The following is a 25030-nucleotide window of genomic DNA, read 5'->3' as shown; positions in this document are numbered from 1 at the left end:
CTCTAACACTACACTTTATTAAAAAAACCTAAGAACAATGTGTCACATGAGATGTCCTCAAACAAATCTATGAGGTGAGTCAGACAAAACAGCCCTTCTAAAGCTTTGCTGGAACCATTAAGTAATTTTGATGCGAGTACTCAGCTGGCAGGATGGAAGTGCACTGAATATCTGAAAGGAATCGTGCGTATGAGTCCTTTAAGGGCCATATGTGGGCCTCTAGGCAGAAATCTATACAGCAATTGCTTGCTTCTAATTCTGGGTTAAAACAACAACAACAGCATCTTTTATTTACATCGCACCTTATACATAATGAAACGTCCCGAGGTGCTACACAGGAGCATTATAAAACAAAGTATAACATCTGGCCACATAAGGAAAATCAGGTCAGATGACCAAAATTTTGGTCAAAGAGGTAGGTTTTAAGCAGTGTCCTAAAGGAGGAAAGTGAGGTATAGAGGTGCAGAGGTATACAGGGGTATTCCAGAGCTTGGGACCTAGGTAGCTGAAGGCATGGCTACCAGCAGTGGAACAATTATAATTGGAATGCAAAAGAGGCTACAATTAGAGCACACAGATATTTTGGAGGGTTGTGGGGCTGGAGGAAATTACAGAAGTAGGGAGGGGCATGGTCATGCAGAGATTTGAAAACAAGGATGAGAATTTTAAAACCAAGACATTGCTTAACTGGGAGCCAATATAGGTCATTGAGTACAGGAGTGATAGTGGAATAGTGTTTTACTGCACGTTGAGACATGGGCAGCCAGGTTTTGGATGACCTCAAGTTTATGGACGATAGAATGTGGGAGGGCAGCCAGGAGTGCACTGGAATAGTCAAGTCTAGAAGTAAGAAAAACATGAATTGGGGTTTCAGCAGCAGATGAGTTGAGCCAGGAGCAAAACTGGGCAATGTCACAGAGGGGAAAATAGACAGTCTTAGTGATGACATGATTATGAGGTCAGAAGCTCATCTCAGGATCAAATGTGACACCAAGGTTGCAGACAGACTGACTTAATCTCAGCCTGTTGCCAGGGAGAGGGATGGAGTCAATAGCAGGGGATGGAGTTTCGAAAAAGAATCAAAAACAATGGCTTCAATCTTCCAGCATTTAATTGGAGAACTGGATGTCAGAAAAGAAGCCTGACAATTTAACAAGAGTGGAAGAGTCAGGAGTTGGTGAAGTAGAGCTGGGTGTCGTCAAAGCATATGCAAGAACTAATGCTGCACTTTTGGATGATGTCACCGAGGTGCAGGATGTAGATGAGAAATAGGAGGGGCCAAGGATAGATCTTTGGGGACACCAGAGATAAAGTTGTGGGAGTAAATCCACTGGCAGGTGATTGTCTGGCTACAATTAAATAAATAAAAATGGAACCACGTGAGAGCAGTCCCACTCAGGTGTATAGCAGTGGAGAGGCGCTGGAGGAGGATGGTGTAGTCAAATGTGTCAAAGGCTGCAGACAGGTCAAGAAAGACAAGAAGGGAAAACTTACCTTTCACAGTCACACAGGGTGTCATTGAGTATATTCAAAATAAAGATCAACAGACTTTTAGATATTAAAGACATCAAGGGATATGGGGGTAGTGTGGGAAAATGGCATTGAGGTAAAAGGTCAATCATGACACATGTGAACAGAAGAACAGGCTCGAGGTGCCAAATGGTCTACTCTTGCTCCTATTTCCTATGTAATTTTTGGCTTTGATAACAACTGTTTAGGCACTGTGGCAGGGGTGGTATCCTCATTGGAGGGGTTCTAACATAGTTCTGGGAAAGATGGGAACGGATTTTAGAGGCGACAACACAGTCACAGACTTTGAAGAGGAATGTGAGTTTGGAGATGAACAATAGTTTGCAAAGATGGTGGGGTCAAGCGTTGATTTTTGAGAAGAGGGGTGATGACGGCAGATTTAAAGAGAAAGAATTGGTTAACACGAGGGTCAAGAGGGAAAGTTGGGTGATCAGCAATTTAGTAGGAATAGGATTGAAGGAACAGGGGGTGGGTCTCATGAACAAGAAGAGGGGAGATAGGAGAGAAACTAAAGGAGGATGCAAGTACAAGGCTAGGGCGGGGAGAGGCATTAAAGGAGGTTTAGCCAGGCAGGTTGGTAAAAGGGAGGGAAGCAGCAGAGGCAGCTGATCGAGCTTAGTGACAAATGGTCCATAAGCTCCTTGCACGTTGACAGGGGAGAGGGGTTTGAGAAGATGGTTTGCAGTAAAGAAGAGAAGCTGGGGGAGATGGGGGGGGGGTGGGGAGGTGTGTGTGTTTTTGTGGGGGGGGGGGGGGGGGGTGGTATAGGGGGTGGGTAGGTGTCGTTATTTTCGCATTCCAAGAAAATCCTGGAATAGTGAGCAGCTTTGGCAGGACCTGATAACATTTTTAAGTGGTCCAGTCAGATCTGGCAGTGAATGGCTAAACCAGTTGTTCAACATATTCTTTCAAGTCTACGTCCCTAGGACTTAAGGGAATGGAGATGAGAGTGAGGCAGGATGAGAGACAGTAAGGCTTTATTGGAGTCTAAGATATCAAAGGTAGGGGTGAGGGCATGGATGAGTAAATCAGTAGCTGGAGAAACGTTCTGCTGAACAATGAGCCAAAGGCTCGGTGGTCGGGATTTTGAGGATGCAGTTGTAAAGTGAATTGGAGGATAGATTTCTCCAGGGATGGATACAAAAGGAGGTAGGATTGGAGTGTGAGAGGTGGATGTGGTGGTTAGTGATACAATGAAGTGATCAGAAATGGCCTCCATGGGAGGCCATGTGAGATGGCAAGGCCGAAGAGGCAGCTGTGAATATGAGTTAGGGAGTCTACATGGAGGGAGAGATTTCAGGAGGATAAGAGGACAGTGAACTTAGAGGAGAGAAAACAAGATGAGTTGGGATGTGGCTTGAAATCATCAAGGATAAGAAGTCCCTGAGGGCAGAGGCTGAAGGAGGAAAGCAGAGAAGGAATCTCGGTAAGAAAATTTTTATCATACTTGGGAGGGTGGTACAGAACAATAGTTTTGAACGAGGGGTGAGAGAGGTAGAATAAGATGAGCTGCTCAAAGGAGAAGGAAGTGCCAGAGGGGTAGGGGGTCAGGCTAAGGTGAAATTTGGTGATTAGTGCCAGATAGATTGTGTGACAGTCTTGACAGGATGAGTGGTGGAAGATGTAGCCAGGCGGGGAGGCTTCACTAAGGTAAGAGCTGTCATCACTCCTCAGCCAGGTTTCTGTTAAGGCCATGATATTGATACAATCATCCACAATAAGTTCATGGATGGCAAGGGCTTTGTTCATGAGGGCTTTGTTCACAAGCGAATGGATATTCTGGAAGGATATTTGTAGAGGATAGTGAGAGCTGATCTGCTGGCAAGGTCCAAAAAGTCAGCAGTGGGAGGGGTGAATTGGACGGGAAGAAGATTGGCAAGACTAGCTCCCACCAGATGGGAAGAGATAATGGGATGGAGAAATTGGTAGGCTTATCTAACTGGGAGTCAGACCTGGGACAACGGCAAGAGAGCAGAAAGGTCGCAGAGTCCTGAAGGGTTAGGATAGGGAATTGCAAGGACAGTGCACCTGTGTGGAAAGTGGCATTATGATAGAAGAAAGCTTAATAGGGGTAAAGAGAAAAGAAATTGAAACGAGAGAGCAATAGTGGAAATAAATTGATGGGCTCAGGTTTGGAGCAGCGGCCAAAATGTGTGTTTGAATGGACACAGGGAAAGCTGAAGTTACATGGGTCTAGTTAAATAAAAATTAGGGCAATAAAAGCATGACAGTAAACATCAAATAGAAAATAAAAGGCAGTACAATACACAGACGTTTTGTAATGTAATAATGTTGACTTAGGAAGGGTGTAATCAACATGAAGAATCAGCATGAAGCTGCTTTCTGAGTTTAGACACAGGTGAAATGAGTGAAGACCAGGAGCTGCTAGGGGGCAAATTGTTGGTGGATACACTGATGGAGGTATTCTTCTAGGATTACCGTCCATTTTGGATTTTCTGGGATTGTCCCAGAATTTGGCTTCCTGTCCTGTGCATGGGCTTCTCAGGATGCTACTTAACCCAGATTTCGTCCAGGCAGTGAGGAGGCTGTTCAGAGTCTCCTCTTGCCACTGCTCGAAGGTCTTTGGATTCTGTGCCTCCACAATGTATTATAGCGTTTGTGCAGTCCAGAGCCAGCAATGGCCTGAGGGAGCTGGGGTTTTCAGCAGACTCATGAGAGTTGGTGGCTCCAGCAGGCTCAAATGGGGGGGATCAAGATAGGACTGAGGGAGATGGTGGTCCAGGCAAGCCAAAGCTGGCCTGAGGGAGGTGGGGGTGGAGTGGGGGCTGTTCTGGCAGGCCTGAAGTGAGGGGGGGAGGGGCACATCTGGGCAGGCCTGAGGTGGTGGGTTTCCCAGGCAGGCCTGAGGGGGAGCGGAAGGGGGTTCAGGTAGGCCTGACGCGTGTTGGGGGGAGGGTCAGGAATTGTGAGTGAGTGGGGAGAAATGGGGTTGGAGAGAGAGGATTGTGAGTGAGTGTAGGGAATGGGAGTATGGGGAGAGGGAATTCCGAGTACAGTATATCTGTCCGGAGAGGGGAGTTGTGCAGAGATTTGTGTGTGCGCGCGCACATGTTTGCGTGTAGGGAAACAGCAAGGAGTGTCTGGGGGCAGCGAGGATCTTTGAGGAAGCAGTGCATGGAGAGTCAACAGGGTCGAGGAGGTATAATGTAAGCAAAGAGTTTTACATGTTCTGAAGGGCAAAGTCTTTTAGCTGAGCAACTGATTTGGGCCTCCTCGATCCAATTGATGCTATGCACGTTTTCCCTTGAAGCAAACGCCCACTCTGTCCTCTGGTGAAGTGTCCCTTTTTTCCCCCTGTTGGCCACCGCGCATGGAAATGAAGATCCAGAATGCGGACAGATGAAGAAAGATAATGTCGAAGTTGGAGGACATCTAGCATCAGCACAGGATTGCTCTTCTGATATAGAAAATACAAAATGCTGGAAATACTCAGTAGGTCTGGCAGCATCTGTGGAAAGAAATGGAGTTAACACTTTAGGTTGATGCCATTGATGAGAACTTGTGAAAGGTCATTGACCTGAAATGTTAACTCGCTTTCTCTTTCCAAAGATGCTGCATGACCTGAGTGTTTCCAGCGTTTTTCATTTTATTTCAGATTTTGAGCTTCAGCGTTTTGCTTCTGCATTATTGCTCTTCTGATGTTCTGGCCAGGAATAGAGTGAAGCTGAAAAACGAGTCGAACTGGTGGCCCGTCACAGGCTCAGCAGGAGGCGGAAGTCTCTCAGTCACAGCAATGTTGGGGGAAGGGCAGCAGACTGAGGGCAGCAAATCAGAGGCAGAAATTAGGTCTTACAACATCACCAGTATAGTCCAGAGCAGAAACAACTTCTTAATATGAAAGGGGTCCAGGAGAAATCAACTAGAGAAGCTTTCAGTGAAGTTGCATGTCTTCTGTCACACTAGTTTTTTGTGCTCCACCCTGTCCTCTTTGGAACCGAAAGGTGCTGCACCCACTGTTCATATTTAAATGACTCCAACTCTGACCTCATTATCTTAAATTGAATCCAGCTGATTGTGTTCCATTGCAATGCTGAAATGAATAACACCATTTTATCTTACACAGTTGTGTAATCGTGATTTTGACTGTGATTATCACCTTAATAATTGGGTTAACTCTGATGTGCAGAGCACAGATAGTGAGAGAGATGCAACTCTGCACCAGCAGTCAAATTTTCATATATGCAAAGTAACCTAGAAAAGCTGATGCAGTTTGCCAAAAAAGCTGCTAACTAATAAATATGTACAACTGCAAAACAGCCTTTAATAAAGACTTTGGTTTAAGATAAATCCTTAAGAGAACTGCAGATTAAAGACTTTGTCTTCATTGGATTGCAGGAATTGTTTTAAATATTTGTAAGTTGTATTATAGGGAAACAAAACTAAAATATGCAGAAAAGTGTACAGTTGCAAACTCTCCACACTTCTTCACTCTTGCCCTGCACCCGCATGAAGTGTCCCATCCCCGCCCCTCACACACGCGTGTACATGCACTCACTTTCCAGCTTTGGGAGGGGAAAAAACAAGGATGTGCAAAAGGATGAAAGGGAGCAGGGACAATGCATAGCATTGAGAGGAGAGGGGCAGAATAGTTGGCAGAGAGGTGGGATGGGAGAAGGGGCAGCAGGGTAAGGCACATATAAATTGCAGTGAAATGAGGGAAGTGACTTGGACCAGGTAGTTCTGTCCTTTGCTTGTACACTTCTTCAAACTCTCCAAAGATTGAGCAAACACTCGATGAAACAAAGCCAGGCATGAAACTCTCAGCTGCTAAATTTCACAGCATGTGCCTTAATGAACTTGCCAACCTAATCCAAACAGAAGATTAATTTTGTCAGAATTATCTTGATCCCTGTAAAATTACTTGCGATAATTATGTGAAATTATGCATTTTGGCCTTCAAGCCAGGACAGAAGCTTTCTCAGCAACTTATTGGCTCTTTCTGTGCAATTCTGCCAAAGTCTCAGACTTTCAGTTTACCTGTGCACCACCCTATGAATCACAATGTCTATGTAACTTCATGCTTTCACCTCTCAGGCCTATTCAAGATAGGTTTTTAGTCCTAATTATTCCCTCCCTAAACTTCTCCACCTCTCTTTCCTCCCTTAAGGCGTTCCTTAAAGGTTACGCTTGCTGCCAATGCCATGCATGCGCAGTTCGACTATTTTACTCAGTTACATCATTGAGAGGGATGGTGTATGCAGCAGCCAGGACCAAAGGTAGCGCTGCTCAAATCATCACAGCTGGATAGCTGAGTCTCGCAGAGAGCAGTTAATTAAAATTTATTCGTTGTTGACTTGCCGGGCTCAAGCTGTAATATTAACACCGTCACATTTCCAAATTCAAAGATTCAGGTCACCAGCAAGCTGCAAAGATCATTTTCTTTTCCATACCGGTCTAAGTTTTTCAAAATTCCGATCTTTAAAGAGCGAAGACTGAAGAGAGAATAATAGTGTGGAAATGTTGCTTTATTCCAATGAGTTGCAAGAGGAGCAGTTGGAACTCCTGTAAATACTGCCCAACATCCCCATGGACGTCCTGTGCCGATTGACACTTCCCAGGGATTGGGAAGTTTTGAAATTCACGCATGCAAACTCTTTCTGCAGTCACCACACCCATGCAGCCCTGCGCGGGCCTTATGTCCACATGCACAGAAGTCTGCACATGTGGAGAGTCATACTGGCAGGCGGGGTGCTGCAGAGTGACGTCACTAGACTTCCGTGCATGCAGGGACCACCATCTTGCGTTGGCAGGAGAGACACTGTTCCTTAAAACCTATCTCTTTGACCAAACTTTTGTCCATGTGCCTCAAAAGATTGCCTTTTGTGATTCGGTGTCAGATTTTGCTTTACAACACTTCTGTGAATGTCTTATCTTACATTATGTTAAAGTCAATCTAAATACAAGTTATTATTGTTTCAAAGTAGTTATTTGGCTGTTGTACATGCAAATAACCGAAGAATTTCACACCAAGGCTTTTTAGGAGGCAACTCCTCCAACTTCCCGCTGCCTCATCCTGGAAGCTGTGTATGCTTATATCTCAAATCCAGAGAATCATATACAACACTAAAGGAGCACTTATGACCCCGAGTGTCTGGGATTGCAAACTATCACCTACTGCATCACTTCTTTTATTCCAACAATCTATCAAAAAGCACCAAATTAAGATAATATAAAATGTGTCAGATTCTGTTACCATTAAATATGCAAGACATTGCTAACATTTCATTGCAAGTTTTTGATTAGTGAATAACATATGGGAAACAGGTTATTTTTGACTGTACTAACATATGCACATAAAGTCTCCTCTAACAACATTCATTAGTTTTTATCACTTTTTAATATGAGTAATTGTTTATTCTCGGCTGTAGGCACTAAAAGCAGCAAGGTAATCAAAGATTTATTATGTTAAAAATTGAAGAAATTACTGGGTTTCTCTCTTTTATTCATGTCATAATTTGTCAAAATTGATTTCACCTTGTAAATGCCATACTGCATCATAGACAGTACTGAACGCTTAAAATACCACTTAAGTCTGGATTTAGTTACCCATTATTGTAACAAACTCAAGCTCCAGAGATTATGAGCTCATTGTTGGAAACCTCATACTTTCAGAATATTCTTCGCCCGTCTCATTTAATAAACGACATTTGTACTCAAATGGATGGATTGCAAAAAAGAATGACACAAAACATGCTCCAATGATAAAACTGAACAAGTTATACTATTTGTGTTAAATTTACTACTTAAACTAAATTGCACAAAGTATAACTAATCTGAATGCTGCGAGGTCATTCAAGTCTGAATAGCAATAGCCTTCAAATCTGTAACTATAAAAGTCCTGAGCCATTGGAAATTAGGTAAATTATTAAGCAGCACAATACTAATCAATTACACTAAAAAAGTAAGCACTCTGATCCATGCAATAATGTTTCACAAAAATGTCTGCATACAGTTCTTGATTTCAACTTTGTCAAAGATTTATATCAAATTTGCAGATAATTTTAAACACCTTCTTAAAGACTGGTTTCAAAGCTGAGACAGACTGAGTACAAGCCCTGAGAAGAAAGGAGCATTCAATCAGGTTTTACTTTTATCAGGAACATGGCTTCTCTGACTGAATCCAAACCCATAATGCGTGCGGGAGTTGCATGCATGTGCGTACATGTCAAACTCGAAAACAAACTAAAGCTCAGAATGTAGTGGGATGTGGACAGGTCGTAACTTAAGCTGCAGGTATTGTTGGCACATAAAAGTGCAACTTGTTGCACTAGCAAATATAGAAATGACTGAAAGAGGATGTGAGGATCGATGGTGTGAAATTGATTTTTGTATGTTGCCCTACTCCTTGCCGCCACAATGTTTTGATGTTTGGTACTTTGTGCATTTTTCAGCATTTCTTCCCATTTAAATCAAAACTAGTTCCTCTTGGAAGAGTTAGGTGGCTTAAAAGTGAAAACAAAAGTAGAGGCATGCAACTTTGCAGGTAAAATTAAAATGAATAGGCTGATGCACTGCACTTATATTAAAAATGGTTAGAGGAATGTCCAACATACATGTAAGTGCCTCTCCGCTACTACCATTAAAAGTAACTTCCAGTCTACTGATTCTGTCAAAAATCATTACCTACTGCAGTAGAAAAGGTAAAATGCACAAGAATGTGAGGCTTGAAAATGAATGGACCAGTAGAAATGCAATCTAGGGATGTGGAGGTCAATTGCTGTGACTGCTAACTTAGTGCAGATGAGGGATCAAAGCTGGGCCCGTCTTGGTCTGTACTGGTTAATGTAGGTGCAACTAACCACTGAGTTAATAGGAGAGTTCTAGGTCACAGAATTTGGATTCAATTTCCTCTCTCCCCTCCAGGACAGCAGAAATAAAATTAACACTGTGACAATTTTAGGAATCTGGACACAATATTGCCAATTATAGCCACAAAGATTGATCAATACATTATGCTTGTTTGGCCAAATCAAACAATTTTCTCTCCCTTCTCCTGTCACTCAAATGGAAAATAACAATTGGTGTTCATCACTACAACTTCCAAAGTATGGACAAATTCTCTTTCACCATAGAAGCTAGGAACAGGTGTGGGTCATTTAGTTCCTTGAGACAGCTCTGCCATTCAATGTCTGATCTGTGACCTAACTCCATATACTTATCTTTGCTTCATGTCCCTTAATACATTTGAATAACAAAAATCTATCAATCTCAGATTTAAAATTTACAATTGATTTAGCATCGATTGCCATTTGTGGAAGAGAGATCCAAACTTCTATCACTATTCGTGTGTAAGTGTTTCCAAATTTCACTCCTGAAAGGTCTGGTCTTAATCTTTAGACTACGATCCTAGGCCTAAGCTGTCTAACTAGGAGAAACAGTTTCTCGCTATCTACCCTATTTACTCCCCTTAATATGTTGAAAAGTTCCATCAAAAAACCCCTTAGCCTTCTAAATTCCAGGGAATAAAACCTTAGTTTCTGTGATCATGTCTCATAATTTAACCTTTGCTGTCCAGTTATCATAAATCTGTGCTGGACTCTCCCCAAGGTCAATCGATCCTCCCTAAGTTATGGTGCTAGAACTGCTCACAATACTCCAAGTATAGTATGACCAGGGCTTTGTATACCTGAAGCATGACTTCTACCCACTTGTACTCTAGTCCTTTGGATATAAAGGCCAACATTCCATTTGCTTTTTTGACTATATTCTGTGGATGTTCATGACGTTTAATGATTTAAGTATCTGAAACCCCAAGGACAGAATTGTTCCAGATTTGCACTAAATGCGGTAGTGGGCGGGAAAAAGAACATTTTACCTGCCAGCCGGAATGGTGGCTTTTCATGCCGTAACATCCCAATCCTGCCTCGCTTATCATGCATTCCTGGAAAACACCCCATTTTGCTGCTGGGCATCCTCCAATTCACCCACTACGCCGTCACCTCTCTGCTTCCTCACGTTGGGCGCCATACTTAAAGTGCAGTCGCACGCACTCCTCTCAATGCTTCCAGCCCAGGACTGCTGCACAGAAGACATGGCCCAGAAAAGAAAGACAACTGCAGCTCCCCGATTCAGTGACACATCCCTGGTATGTCTTTTGGATTCAGCGGAGGCCCAGCGTGAAGACATGCACCCTCCACTCTGGGCGAAGGCCAGCAAGCAAGGTCACCAATCCAGCATGGAGACAGTGGTCAGTGCCAATGCCCTGCCTAAGAGGACAGCCACCCAGTGCCGAAAGAGGATGAATGGTCTCATCTGTTCCGCCAGGGTAAGTCACTCTTCTCATCACTCTCAGCTCTCACACTCACAAACCCATCACACATCCACAGGGATCTCACACTTCAAGGGGAAACACCACTAACTCTCACATGCACCCTCACGTCTCCATCAGGCTCACATCCTCTGAAGCTCGCATCCTCATCCCATCCATGGCTCCACTCACCACACAAACATTCCACACAGTGCCATGTGTCCTGCTCACAAATGCAGGAGAAGCTGGCTGACAACAGCAGGGAGAGGCCCCAGACAAGGGGTAGAGTGGCCTACATTAGGCCCCCCAATCACTTTGAGGGGCATGCAAGTGTAATGGTGTTTTTCAGCTTCATTGACAGTCCTCCCTCCACTCACCCCCACCCCTGCACCACGAGCAGTTCAGCTACATGCAGCCGGCCCAGGAGTGATTCTGGAGGGAGAAGATTTTTCTTGTTCATTCACAGGATGTGGGCTTCGCTGGCTGGGCCAGCATTTAGTGCCCATCCCTGGTTGACCTTGAGAAGATGGTGGTGAGCTGCCTTCTTGAACCGTTGCAGACCATGTGGTGTATGTACAACCACAGTGCTGTTAGGGCTGTTTTGCAGTTTCTTATGGGGAAACTGGCATCTAAATCTGATATTCAGTTTTAAGTATAAATATTATTAAAGAATGGATTAGATTGATGAAAATCCTATGCTTAAAAGTAGGACAAATCCAACCTGGCCAATTACTGCCCCATCAGTCTACTCTACATCATCAGTTAAGTAATGGAACAGGTCATCAACAGTGCTATCAGATGGCACTTGCTTAGCAATAACCTGCTGACTGATGCCCAGTTTGGGTTCCTCCAGGGCCACTCAGCTCCTGACCTCATTACAGCCTTGGTTCAAACATGGACAAAAGAGCTGAACTCCTGAGGTGAGGTGAGAGTGACTGCGCTTGACATCAAGGCAGCATTTGACTGAGTGTGGCATGAAAGAACCCTAGCAAACTGGAGTCAAAGGGAATCAGGGAGAAAACTGGTTGGATTCATACCCAGCACAAAGGAAGATGGTTGTGGTTGTTGGAGGTCAGTCATCTCAGCTCCAGAACATCACTGCAGGAGTTCCTCAGGGTAGTGTCCTAGGCCCAACTATCTTCAGCTGCTTCATCAATGACCTTCCTTCCATCATAAGGTCAGAAGTTGGGATGTTCACTGATGATTGGACAATGTTCAGCACCATTCGTGATACTGAGGAAGTCCATGCCCAAATGCAGCATGACCTGGACAATATCCAGGGCTTGGGCTGACAAGTGGCAAGTAACATTCACGCCACACAAGTGTCAGGCAATGACCATCTCCAACAAGAGAGAATCCAACCATTGCTCCTTGATGTTCAATGGCATTACCATCATTGAACCCCCCATTATCAATTGGGTGTTACCATTGACCAGAAACTGGACTAGCCATATAAATACTGTGGCTACAAGAGCTGGTCAGATGCTAGGAACCTTGCGATGAGTAACTCACCTCCTGACTCCCCAAAGCCTGTCCATCATCTAGAAGACAGAGTCAGGAATGTGATGGAATACTCGCCACTTGCCTGGATCAGTGCAGCTCCTATAACACTGAAGAAGCTGGACACTGGCCAGGACAAAGCAATCCGCTTGATTGGCACCACATTCACAGATGCTCACTCCTTCCACCAGTGACGCACAGTAGCAGCAGTGTGTATCATCTACAAGATCACTGCAGGAATTCACCAAGGCTCCTTAGACAGCGCCTTCCAAACCCACGACACTACCACTTAGATGGACAAGGGCAGCAGACAGATGGGAACACCACCACCTGGGAGTTCCCCTCCAAGTTACTCAACATCCTGACTTGGAAATATATCACCATTCCTTCACTGTCGCTGGGTCAAAATCCTGGAACTCCCTCACTAACAGCACTGTTGGTGCACCTACACCACAGGGACTGCAGCAGTTCAAGAAGGCAGCTCACCACCACCTTCTCAAGGGCAACTAGGGATGGGCAATAAATGCTGGCCCAGCCAGTGAAGCCACATTCCATGAATGAATAAATTAAAAATAAACACCACTGCCTGCCTTTCTCCAATCCGAAAAACAGCCTAAAAAATAAAAACCAAAAAATAAAAATTAGGATCTATTAAGATGGGTTCCACCCAGGGATCAGGCTTAGAACGTAAGAAATAGGAACAGGAGTAGACCATTTGGCTCCTTGAGCTTGTTCCGCCATTCAGTAAGATCATGGCTGATCTTCTTGTGTTTTGATTCCTACATTCCCAGCTAACTCTGATAACCTTTGATTCCCTTGTCTATCAAGAATCTATCTATCTATCTCTGCCTTAAAAATATTCAATGACCCTGCCTCCACCACCTTTTGAGGCAGAGAGTTCCAAAGTCGCACAACCCTCTGAAAGAAAAAAATTCTCTTCACCTCTGTCCTAAAAGGGTGGCCCCTAATTTTAAAACAGTGACCCCTAGTTCTGGATTCACTCACAAGAGGAAACAACCTTTGCACGTCCACCTTGTTGAGGCCGTTCAGGATTTTGTATACTTCAATCAAATCGCCCCTCACTCTTCTAAACTCCAGTGGAAACAAACCCAGTCTGTCCACCTTTCCTCATAAGATAACCCACTCATTCCAGGTATCAATCTAACAAACTTCCTTTGAACTGCCTCCAATGCATTTATATCCTTCCTTAAATAAGGAGACCAAAACTGCACACACTATTTGAGGTACGGTCTCACCATGCCCTGTATAACTGAAGCATAACATCCTTACTTTTATGTTCAATCTCTCTCGTAATAAAGATAGCATTCCATTAGCCTTCTTAATTACTTGCTGTACCTGCATACTAACTTTTTGTGACTCATGTACTAGAACACCTAGATCCCTCTGTATCTCAGAATTATGCAGCCGTTCTCCATTTAAGTAATACTCTTTTTTTATTCTTCCTGCTAAAGTGAACAACTTCACATTTTCCTACATTAAACTCCATTGAGGCCTGAGGCACAAGATCAGGGGCTTCACCATTCAGGCACAGGGAATGGAACCTGTGCCATTACGTGTCCACAAATGGGCAGGCCAAGTTTTTAGGCCAATTTCTCTTTAAGCAGTTTGAAAGATCAGTCAACAGGTTCTTGTATCCCTTACTTATGACAAGCAGAGCTGCGGTACTTTATCTTTAGCAATCTTGACAGAAAGATAGAAATCATTATGACATGCCTTTAGGCCTAACAGATGCAAGAGATGCTTAAGCAGTGGGGTTAAGACATCTGAACAGACATGACAGAACAAGAAAATCATGTGGACTTTTCATTTTACGGAAACATTTCCAAAATCTGAAAGGTGCAAAGAATTCATAGCAACATGCTGAGACCACAGTTGTACTTAAACAAATCGTGCTGGCCTGCAGCAATGGAATCTAACATTTCATGAAACTTAATCAGCGGATGGTGAGGCCTCTCCTGTCAACGTACAATAGTTAACATGATGAAAAAATCTGAAATCTTTTACACAAAACTGGGACTAGGAATTACAATGATAAGTTTGGAATGTGTAGCCAATGATGATCAAATACCCTAGTTATCTTTTATGTCCAAGAAATGTATCCCAAGTTGGCCAGGTATTGCTCAATCTGCAACTATAAGACCAATATTCCTGGAGCTCTTCAATCGGGAATTCTCACGCTCGTTGAGTGAAGTGAAAGTTGTTTGTATTGAGGGAACAGCTCACTTTTCTTTTTGCATGTGTTTATCCGTAACCATCTATATAATAGTAAAAACACATCTTTTTTCAGCTGTGGCTTTGGACAGTTTAATTCATGAATTATTTTCTTCCACACAAGAACACAAAACAATAAGAATTAGGAGCAGGAGCAGGCCATTCAAGCCTGCTCTGCCATTTGATAAGATCATGTCTGATCTGATTGTAGCCTCAACTCCACTTTCCTTCTCTTCATCCCACTGTCACCATCCCCACCCCTATAACCCTTGACTCCCTTGTTGATCAAAAATCTAACTCAGCCTTGAATATATTCAGTGACCCAGCCTCCACTGCTGTCTGGGTGAGCAAATTTCACAGACAACAGGTCCTCAAAGAAAAAAAAATCCTTATCTCATTCTTAAATAGGAGACCCCTAATTTTTAATCTATGCCCCCTAGTTCTAGACTCCCCTACAAGGGGCAACATCCTCCCAGCATCCACCCTGTCAAGCCCCGATCCAAATTTGTAGGTTACATTTCAAAGGTTTCCCTTTAGTTCATCACAATTAACATAATCAGTTAACTCTCTTTGAAAGAAAATTAATTTTCCTCAGGGTGACATCTTGCAACAACTAACACATTTTTGTGTTTGGAGACTGGTCTATAGGAAGTTTATTGATGGATTGATATTTGAAATGAAGGAATTTTCATGATTATTTTGTGTTGATAATTTCTGACCGAGATATGCATTCCAGATTTTGTGGGACTAAAGATTCTCTGCCCTGCTTTGCCATCCATCGGTGAGAGTGTGCCACTGGTGATCACTGCTTCTAAACCTGCCAGATTATCAGGGATTAAGGCAGGGTCAAGTCTATTTATATCCAAGTGGCAGGTACTAACCCCACTATGACTGTTAATTTGGGTGTCTGACAGGACAGTTGGCAAATTGTTTACAGAGAAGCCAACATTACCAGTGAAGACGTTTTTCACTGCAGGCAATTGGTTAAGGCCCAGGCTGACTGAAAGGTCCATTGTTCTGACTTCAATCCAGTGTCCAGGTTGCTTAGTGGGAGGGAGGTTGGGGCCAAGGAAATTCCCTTCCCTTGGCTCCACTTTTATGATGTCACAGCCTGTTTTAAGGCGGATGGAAGTTCAGCCCATAGTAGGCCCTGCACAAATTCAGATGACTTTGAAACAAAATCTGGTAGCCCAGACCTTTGTGGTTATCTTCACATCAGAATTCCAAGGATAGCCTTAAAACGATTAGTTAGTTCTAGTTAGTTAGGCATCCATCCATCTCGGGAGACGATGACTGGGTCCAGGGTGTATTGAACATTGTCTGTTGTCACTCTAGAGGTTGATTCGTGAGTGGCAGTCCCTTCCACAGCTGCCACATATGAATAGCGTTGACTGGAGGTCGACTGATGTTTTATCCTTCCAGCGGGCTCTCTTTTCCACCACCAGGTCGTTGCCTTTGCCTTCTGCTTTTCTCACACCCTTCCTAACTGCTCGTCTCCAAGCACTCTGATCAGCATTGAGGACTCCCCATGCATCAATTCTAATACCAGTCAACTGGCAGGTATCCTTTTATCGCAGATATGGGTGACCTTTTGGTCTCGTGCCGATAGCAAGCTCGCCATGGAGCATTCTTTGGCTATGCAGTCGTCATTCATTTGATTCACGTGACCCAGCCAACCAAGACTCAAGAGGGCAAATGTTGCCATTGTTCCTTCTCCCATAATTGATTGAAAGAGTTTTGTATTTGGTATTTTATCCCCTCAAATCCATTGAAGATAGGACTGTCAAGTCTACAGTTCTTTTTAGTGCTGATATATATTTGGTTGCATCTAACTCTGTAAGCAAGTGGCTCAGTCATAAATAGGGTAGATTTTCTCATTTTGATGCCTGGCTGTCATCAACAATTCATCGCAAGGCTATGCACACATTTCCAGTGATGAGGATCAGCCTGCCCAGTTGAAAGGCAGGACTTTGTTAGTGAGAACATCTCAAGTTTAACGGTTTAGGGACCAAAATGACCCATTGGTAGTTGGGGGAGGGGCATTCCTACTTCTGTGGGTTTAATGGAATATGTTTCTCAGAATGAGCATATAGAGGTTCTTGATCAAGGAAAATAAACATGAATATTCATTTGTTTCACACAACGGATAATGGCTTGGGGATGTGTCCATTATTTTAAACTCACTCCGCTTAGTAAATACGTGAATTTTAGCTCTGTTAATCTTCCCCTGCTTCTTAATGGGGGAGCTGCTGAAGTGAACTGTAGAAACAGAACTGCTACCGTGGCTAGGGTTAAGTAATCCAACACAGACTAGGAATGAAATCTGCCATGTCATGTTGATTGTTGTTTAGGCACTCACAGGATCATGGAAATTTACAGCACATAATCACACTATTTGGCCTAAGCCAGCTTTCTAAAAGATTTATCCACTTAGTTGGGTTCTTCTGTCGTTTCCACTAGCTTCTGAAAATTTTCTTTTTCAAGTTTTATACCTATTTCCTTTTAACAGCTTTAATAGACACTGCTTCAGGAGCAGGAGGCCTGAGACTTTTTCAGGTTTAGGCCTCATTTGAGTCTAACCTGCCCACCTGACTCCCACTACTGGGCAGCCCCTCCCTGAGCTGCTTAAAGGTTTTGAAGCAGAAGAAAACAGACAAACAGTGAATTCCAATGGAAAAACCTGTGCAGAGACCCAGCCAAGTAAATGTCAAACACATACCAATGATCTGAGTACCTGCAGGTGAAAGGCTTTTGAAGTGCTGTTTCCAAATGCTGTTTCATGCCAGCATGGGTGGCCTCAATTGCTTTTCAGGTTGCAGGAAAGTGGCACATTAATGGCTCCAGGTCAGGCCTGGATGAAGGGCGAGCGATCACATCAAGTTCTTTTACTGTGCACATCAGAACCTAATGATATACACAGGATCCCAAATTTTAGGACCCAACATTGACGGAGCACAGTTCACCTGCCAGTCTGGTTAGAAAGGAGCCCAGCAGGTAAGTTTTATTTTACTGTCGTGGGGCTGGGAGGAGACAAGTACTCCTCTGGACTCCACGAAAACAACGTCAGCCACTGCCGCACTGGGTCTCCTGCCAACCAAGAACACAGGCCCCAGGAGTGACCTTATTCTGGACCACGCAGCTTGCTGGCTGCCTGATAATATGGCAGTTCAGAGCCAGGGATGTTCTCTGCCCATCAAACATCAGACCTATGTTAATGATGCTCAGCCCCCTTAAGTGGATCACATCTCCCGCTGGATATCAGCTAGCTAGCTGCCTGAAAACTGCAGGAGAAAACTTCTAACCTGAGGTCCTACAACTAGCACAAAAGCTTGATTTAGGTGTTTGCATTGCATCCCAGGCAGGCAAAGTGAAAGGCCACCCATTCGTATAGAACAGGCGCTTAAAGCCTAAAAATGGCACAACCTAAATTTTGCATGACGTGTTTTTCACGTGTTCTGGGGTGCAGGTTGATAGCCCTTGAAATTGGATCTGGTTGTGCCAACTTCATTACTGTCAAACAGGCACGATGAGAAAAAAACAAAAAAACTGCGGATGCTGGAAATCCAAAATAAAAACAGAATTACCTGGAAAAACTCAGCAGGTCTGGCAGCATCGGCGGAGAAGAAAAGAGTTGACGTTTCGAGTCCTCATGACCTGTCGAAGGGTCATGAGGACTCGAAACGTCAACTCTTTTCTTCTCCGCCGATGCTGCCAGACCTGCTGAGTTTTTCCAGGTAATTCTGTTTTTGGCACGATGAGATCCAGTTTCTACCCTCACGTACTCTTAACTTGCCATAGGTGTCATGGGAGCTCAAAAATATATGTGTTATGTAAATTAGTTACTGTGCTGATACTGAGCACCATACTTCAGGAAGGATGTGAATATTTAGAGAATGTGCAGAACAGATTTACGAGAATGGTTTCAAGGATGGGAGACTTCAGTTCATGGATAGATTGGAGGGGCTGGGGTTGTTCTCCTTTGAGAAGAGAAGATTAAGAGAAAATTTAATAAAGGAGTTCAAGGATCAAGAGGGGTCCAGAGTAGATAAAGAGAAATTCTTCTCATTGGCAGAAGGGTCAAGCACCAAAGGACACAGATTTAAGGTGATTGACAAAAGAACCAAAGTCGACATGAGAAAAATGCATATATTTTTTGCATAGCAACTGGTTAGGATCTGGAATGCACTGCTTGAGGGTGTGGTGGAGGCTGATTCAATTTGGCTTTTAAAAGGTAATTGGAGAAACACCTGCAGAGAAAACATTTGGACGACTAATGTTATGGACGAGGGAGAGATGGTAGATGTTGTTCCACCTGTCGACTGACCAAAGAAAGATCTGTTTTGAAAGAAAAGCATTTTAACCCCCCGATTCTCGAGAACAGACAAATGATAGGTTTTCTCATTTTCTTTAAAAAAAGATAAAGTTGGTCACTGAACCCTGGAAAAGGGTTCGTAACAGCACAGCACCCACCCTTTCTCTCTCTTACACACACACACACACACACACACACACACACATGCACACACACATTGTGATTACAAAAGTAGTAGCATGCACTTAAATCTTAAAAGTCCAAAAGTTCACTGTCACATTTGCTTTTTTCAAGGTGAGGTCTTGGAATGTTGCAGGCCTGTGATTTTCTATTTGGTCCACTTAAGAAAGAGGTTGGAGGTATACGAAAATAGATTTACACTGGTTTACTGCTTGCAGTAGCAGGGTTTTCTGGCTTCACTCCAGTCGAGGTGCTGCCTAACACCTGTGCAAAGACATGGTTTGGTCCCTCAAATAGGTGGGAAAAGGCCAGCCTAAATTCTCACCCTTCTAAAGGATTTTGGGCACAGTCCTTAGATGGTGTGGAACCCTCCTTCTTTCTTTCTGCCTGCTGCTCCCAACTGCCTTATTAAATGTCCTCAGGTTATTAAATGTTCTGAGATTATAAATATTTTGATTAAATGTCCTTGACCAGCAACCTGGGGGAGAATTTTCTCCCCGTCAGGCAGGCTGTTTGGGAGCGGGCATGGGTGGGCGTGGAGCCGATCGCCGCCCACGATCGGCTCCGTGCTGCCATTTTACATGGGCGGGCCAATTAAGGCCCACCCAGCGTGAAGTGTGGCTCCCAGGGATAGTGGGAGTGAGCGAGCAGCTGCAGGAGTGCAATAACCACGAGGTGCAATGGTGACCCGGCGACCTGTTCAAAAAAGGCTGTTCATCATGAGCAACAGAAGGGCTCCCCAGAGCGCTGCTGGAGAGCAGACCAGGCAGGAGTGTAGGGCAGTGGGGCAGTGTGCCCCTAGGTTTTCTGATGAGTGCCTAGCTGCCCTCCTGGAGGAGGTGGCAGCACGGCGTGAGGTCCTCGTTCTGAGGGACAGGAGGAGGAGGCCTCCCACCTGACCAAATGTGCCTGGGAGGAGGTGGCAGACATAGTCAGCTCCCACAACGTGGTGTGGCGCACGTGGGTCCAGTGCTGTAAGCGATTCAACTACCTCTTGTGCTCGGGAAGGGTGAATACTATATGGCAGAGGTCACTTAACACAGTAGGTGGTCTTTCCCCCCAAGCCCTTCCTCAACTCAGAGTGCAGTTACATCATTGAATCCTTCACGGCATGTTTCCCTTGCTGGGTGAGCCAGCAGATATTGCCCATGCCTAGTTCACCCTGAGAGGGTAGTGCTGAGATGGGTTCTGCACCTGCAGCATGTGTGACACTGACACCCAGAGTAGAGTTTTGGGGGCAACTTCAAGGATCTGCACCTGGACACAGTGCTGGAACTGCGAAACATGTCAAAGTCAGGCTGCTGACATGCTGGGAGGGGAGCTTCCAGGTGGCGGGGCACCAATCCATCTGCTGCCCTTGGGGTTCCACGTGCTTGTTCCTCCTTGCTTTGCAAGGTTAGACCGTGTGGTGCCAAATGTGATGGAGGCAGCAAGATGTACAAGATTATGAGGAGCATGGACAAGGTGGATAGCGAGCAGCTGTTCCCCTTAGTTGAGGGTCAGTCACAAGGGGACATAAGTTCAAGGTGAGGGGCAGGAAGTTTAGGGGAGATGTGAGGAAAAACTTTTTTACCCAGAGGATGGTGATGGTCTGGAATGCGCTGCCTGGGAGGGTGGTGGAGGCAGGTTGCCACATATCCTTTAAAATGTACCTGGATGAACACTTGGCATGTCATAACATTCAAGGCTATGGGCCAAGTGCTGGTAAATGGGATTAGGTAAGTAGGTCAGGTGTTTCTCACTTGTCGGTGCAGACTCGATGGGCCGAAGGGCCTCTTCTGCACTGTGAGATTCTGTGATTCTGTGACATTGTCTCCACTTTAACTAATCAAATGTCCTTGTTCTTCCTTTCAGCATCACTGGAGCAGGGCCGGGAGGGGGCAGCAGAGGGGCCACCTCTGACACCTGAGAGCCCAGAGGAAATCGACTCACCAGTGTCAAACCATCTCTGCCAGGCAGGCACCAGTGCAGATACTAGCACCTCAGTGGGAACTAGGTCATTGGCTAGTGTCCCGGGGCACAGCAGTGAGGGCAATTGACACTCGCTTGAGGTGCGGGCGGAGACAGAGAGTGCCCATGGCACCGGCAGTCAGAGGACTGCAGGGGACCAGGCACATGCTCATCGGTGGCTGATGATGAGCCTCTGAAGTTATCCGTGAGGCAGCAGATGCTGGAAATGCAGCAGGGTATGCGGGAGGATCTGGCGGAGATACATGAGGCTATGCGTGGCATGGTGCCCGTGCTGGAAGAGTCCACGCAGAGCATCATCAATGCAATGAGCCTCATGGCTGAGCGCTATGCTTCCTCTATGGAGAGAGTTGTGACTCTCGTGGAGAGGCTCCTCCAGGAGAACAATCAAGGCCTCCTGTGGTTGCGCTCGGACCTGCAAGCCCTCACAGCGGCGTTGACCTCAGCTGGTCAGTGCCAGTGTGGGAGATGGATTGGGCACCAAGTTTCCCAGCTCGGTGTCCATCCATCAATGGTGAGCAGGAAGGTCTGAAGTGACCTCATGTCGGCACAGCAGCTGCCTGTCGTCTCTGCGGGCTCCTCTTAGGGCGCTCCAGATGAGGGCAGCAGCTCCTCCGCCCCTCTGCCAGTGACTGTGGGATCCGATGAGGCTGCGGTGACTGGGGAGATGTCAGCTGTGGAGCTGGCCGCTCCCTCCCACGTGGGGCCATCAAAGGCTCCACAGGGCAGAGGACGCCCACCAAGATCATCGAGGCCAATGGGACAGCAGAGCAGGTTGTCTCAGATGCCAGTGCCAGCAAGGGGGAAGCACCTAGAAGTAGTATCCGGAAACGTAAACTTAAAGTGCCTTAGGCACACTACGGGTTTCTCACTCGTGTTTTTATGTTGCCCCGCTATTAGTTGATGACAAGTTGGTGTGACGCATAACACCTTTGCATTCATTTTATTTTCCGCTTCACTTGTTAATTCATTAAATTTTGATATGTGAGCATGGCTCAGGGTGATTCCTTATTCTGCAGATATGGGGATATATGATGTTATGAATGACTTTTTTGTCACTGAGCTTCATTGACAAGGCACATAGTTAATGTTCCTACCCATGCAGTTATTGCTCTCAGGTGTTGAGTATGGAGCCTGCCACCCTGGCTTGTGTTGGAGGTCCATCTGTAGTGTGCTAGCTGAAGGTCCGTTGGATTAAAGCCTCCCAGTGTCCCTGCCTCTCTGGAATATGTCCGGGTCAGCGTCTATCCCTCAGCATTTTCCTGAGTATGCTCACCCTCGGACTCATTACTGGACTCATTGTGTGCAGCCAGAACAACTTCTACATCTTCTTCCTCCACTGCATCCCCTCTTTCCAGTGCCAAATTGTGGAGAGTGCAGCTGCAACCACTATCACCGAGAAATAATCTGAGGGGCATTGGTGTGCACCCCCTGAATGGTCCAGGCATCGGAAGCGCATCTTGAGAAGACCAATGGTTCCCTCTACCACAGCCCTTGTGGAGCTGTGGCTCCTATCGTACCACTGCTCAGCCTCTGTTCTTAGATGGCGGAGAGGTGTCATGAGCCACCTTTTGAGGGGATAGCCCTTGTCACCCAGCAGCCATCCATCCAGCCTTTCTGGAGCACTGAAGAGACCCGGAACCTAGGAGTGTCTGAGGATGTAAGCGTCATGGGAGCTGCCAGGGTACCTTGCACAGACTTGTAGAATCTGCATCCTGTGATCACGCACTATCTGCACGTTCATGGAGTGGAAGCCCTTCCTGTTGACGAAGGCACCGGGCTCACCTGCTGGCACCTTGATGGCCACATGTGCACAGTCTATTGCACCCTGTACGTGGGGGAAGCCAGCAATCGCTGCAAAGCCTCTGGTTCACTCTGTCTGGCTGGCATCGTCCCAGCAGTCGTGGATGAAAGTCAATGTACACCTGAACAGAGCATCTGTCAGCTGCTTGATACAAGTGTGGACAGCTGATTGGGAGATTCCACAAAGATCACCGGAGGCATAGAAGTTGAGGACAGCCGTGTCCTTTAACACCATTGGCATGGGGTGCCCACCCACACAGCTGGCGCAGATCTCAGGGCCTGTCATCTGACAGATGGAGGTGACTGTCTTCCTTGAGAGGCGGAGCCTCCTTCAGCACTGCACATTAGATGTGTTGAGGCAGCTGCTTCTCCGCCTGTAAACCCTGGCCGCAGGATAGTGGCATCTTCTGCAGCCCCTTCCGCCATGGATTTCCTGTTGGCCCTGCGCCCCTTGTGCCTGCACCTCTCCTCCCAAAGGTGCCTCCTCTAGAGACTGAATGTGGACTCCTGGCCTCCTTTCCCTTCTGGCCCTCCCTTCCTCCTCAGAGGAGGTGCCTCCAGTAGAGAGCACAACCCCCATTCTCAGACTAAGGGAAGGCTTCCTGAAGCGGGAAGGCTTCCTGAAGCAGCAAAGCTCCCAGAAATGACGTTTGCTCAAGAGTGCTGATCTGGAGGCTGTTACTCCTGTCCAAGCAGCTGTGAAGTGTTTTGAAGTATTCCTGCACACACAGGCAAGTAGCAGTAACTTTAAGCATTAAATATCTGAGAAATAATACTCGCGACCACACTTACCCCTCTTATCCTGCCCGTGGATGGGTTTTATAAAAATATGGCCTACTCACCTGCCCCTTGTGCCCGTCTGTTGACCTGAAAATCACACAGGCCCTGAAAAATCGGCGTCAATTACTGGCTCAATGGCCTTAGGTGGCCCGTTAATTAATGGCGGGTGCACATTGGAGATCATCACGCGCCCACCCACCAAAATATCACAATGGCGCGTGGTGACATCGGAATTCTTGCCCAAAGTCACCGTGCGTCATTTTACACATCAGTGTGTGGTGCCCCCGCATGCCGATGAGAAAATTCTGGCCCTAGTTTCTGTCATGTGGTCTTAGTATATATTTTCCATTATTCTCACAAAAGGTCTCTGACATCTTGGCCATTGATAATGATATTCGAGTTTCATCTATTTACATATTCATGTGGTAAAATGGGCTTTTTTCACACCCATTCTTTGTCATTCCACGTTGAAGCCAAGAATTCTGCAAGTCCATTGTGAATGAGTTTCTGTAATTCTTTGGATAATGGCAGCCATTAATCCACTGGAATGGTTTGCTGCATTTTAATGCCTTCTCTCCCTTGTCCATCTCAATGAAATGTCCCAAAAGGCCGGTGGCATTTTAACGTCCTTTCCAGACATGCTAGCTATCTTCTAGACCTTGTGTAGTTCCATGAATTTTGACAGAAAAGGAAGAAGGTCACTTGACCTCTCAACTCCATTTTGTTTCACGGCAGTGTCCCTTCTCCATTTTGTTTTAAGGTAAAAATGCTCATTTCCAATAAATCAGTGAATCCATATGAAAGAATGTGACATGACAGGGAAAGGACGGGGACATGGGACTAACTAATTTGTTCTTGCAGGGAGCCGACACAGACTCGCTGGGTTGAATGGCCTTCTCCTGTGTTCCTATCATTCTGTGTTGCTATGATATCCTGTTTCTATCTATTGTTTTATGTAAGAATGGTTTGGGTAGTAGTTTTAAACAATATGCAGAGACTACACATTGGAAAATTTCCTGTCTCCTGAGGTAATATAAGATTGTGGCCACGGCGTAAATCTGTGCCCTCTGTTTGCAGTGGACATCACAATTATTGTGAAGCTCAGCGCAAACTGGAGGAACAGCACCTCATCTTCCGACTAGGCACTTTACAGCCTTCCGGACTGAATACTGAGTTCAACAACTTTAGATCTTGAACTCCCTCCTCCATCCCCACCCCCTTTCCGTTTCTTCCCCCTCCCTTTTGTTTTTTCCAATAATTTATATAGATTTTTCTTTTCCCACTTATTTCCATTATTTTTAAATCGATACCTTTTATGCCGTTAGTCTTATTTCACCCCACCCCCACTAGAGCTGTATCTTGTGTGTCCTGCCATCCATTCTTAATTAGCACATTCTTTTAGATAATATCACCACCTTCAACACCTCTTTGTTCTTTTGTCTGTGACATCTTTTGAT

General features: G+C 45.3%; 1 protein-coding gene across 2 annotated transcripts in view; it reads right to left on the bottom strand.

Moving 5' to 3' along the window:
- Positions 1–25030, bottom strand: part of nt5dc1 (5'-nucleotidase domain containing 1) — a 602479-nt gene that overhangs the window by 14418 nt on the left and 563031 nt on the right. Inside the window, exon 12 of one of the 2 annotated variants that reach the window (XM_041187283.1) lies at positions 14380–14574. The exons of the other annotated variant lie outside the window; for it this stretch is intronic. Coding sequence (XP_041043217.1) covers positions 14561–14574 — 14 coding nt within the window. The 3' untranslated portion in view covers positions 14380–14560. Of the gene's footprint in view, positions 1–14379; positions 14575–25030 lie in introns of those variants that run through there. 2 annotated transcript variants of the gene reach the window in all.

This window comes from Carcharodon carcharias, chromosome 5, assembly GCF_017639515.1.
Source record: "Carcharodon carcharias isolate sCarCar2 chromosome 5, sCarCar2.pri, whole genome shotgun sequence".
NCBI lineage: Eukaryota > Metazoa > Chordata > Chondrichthyes > Lamniformes > Lamnidae > Carcharodon > Carcharodon carcharias.
This window is presented reverse-complemented; position numbering and strand designations above follow the sequence as displayed.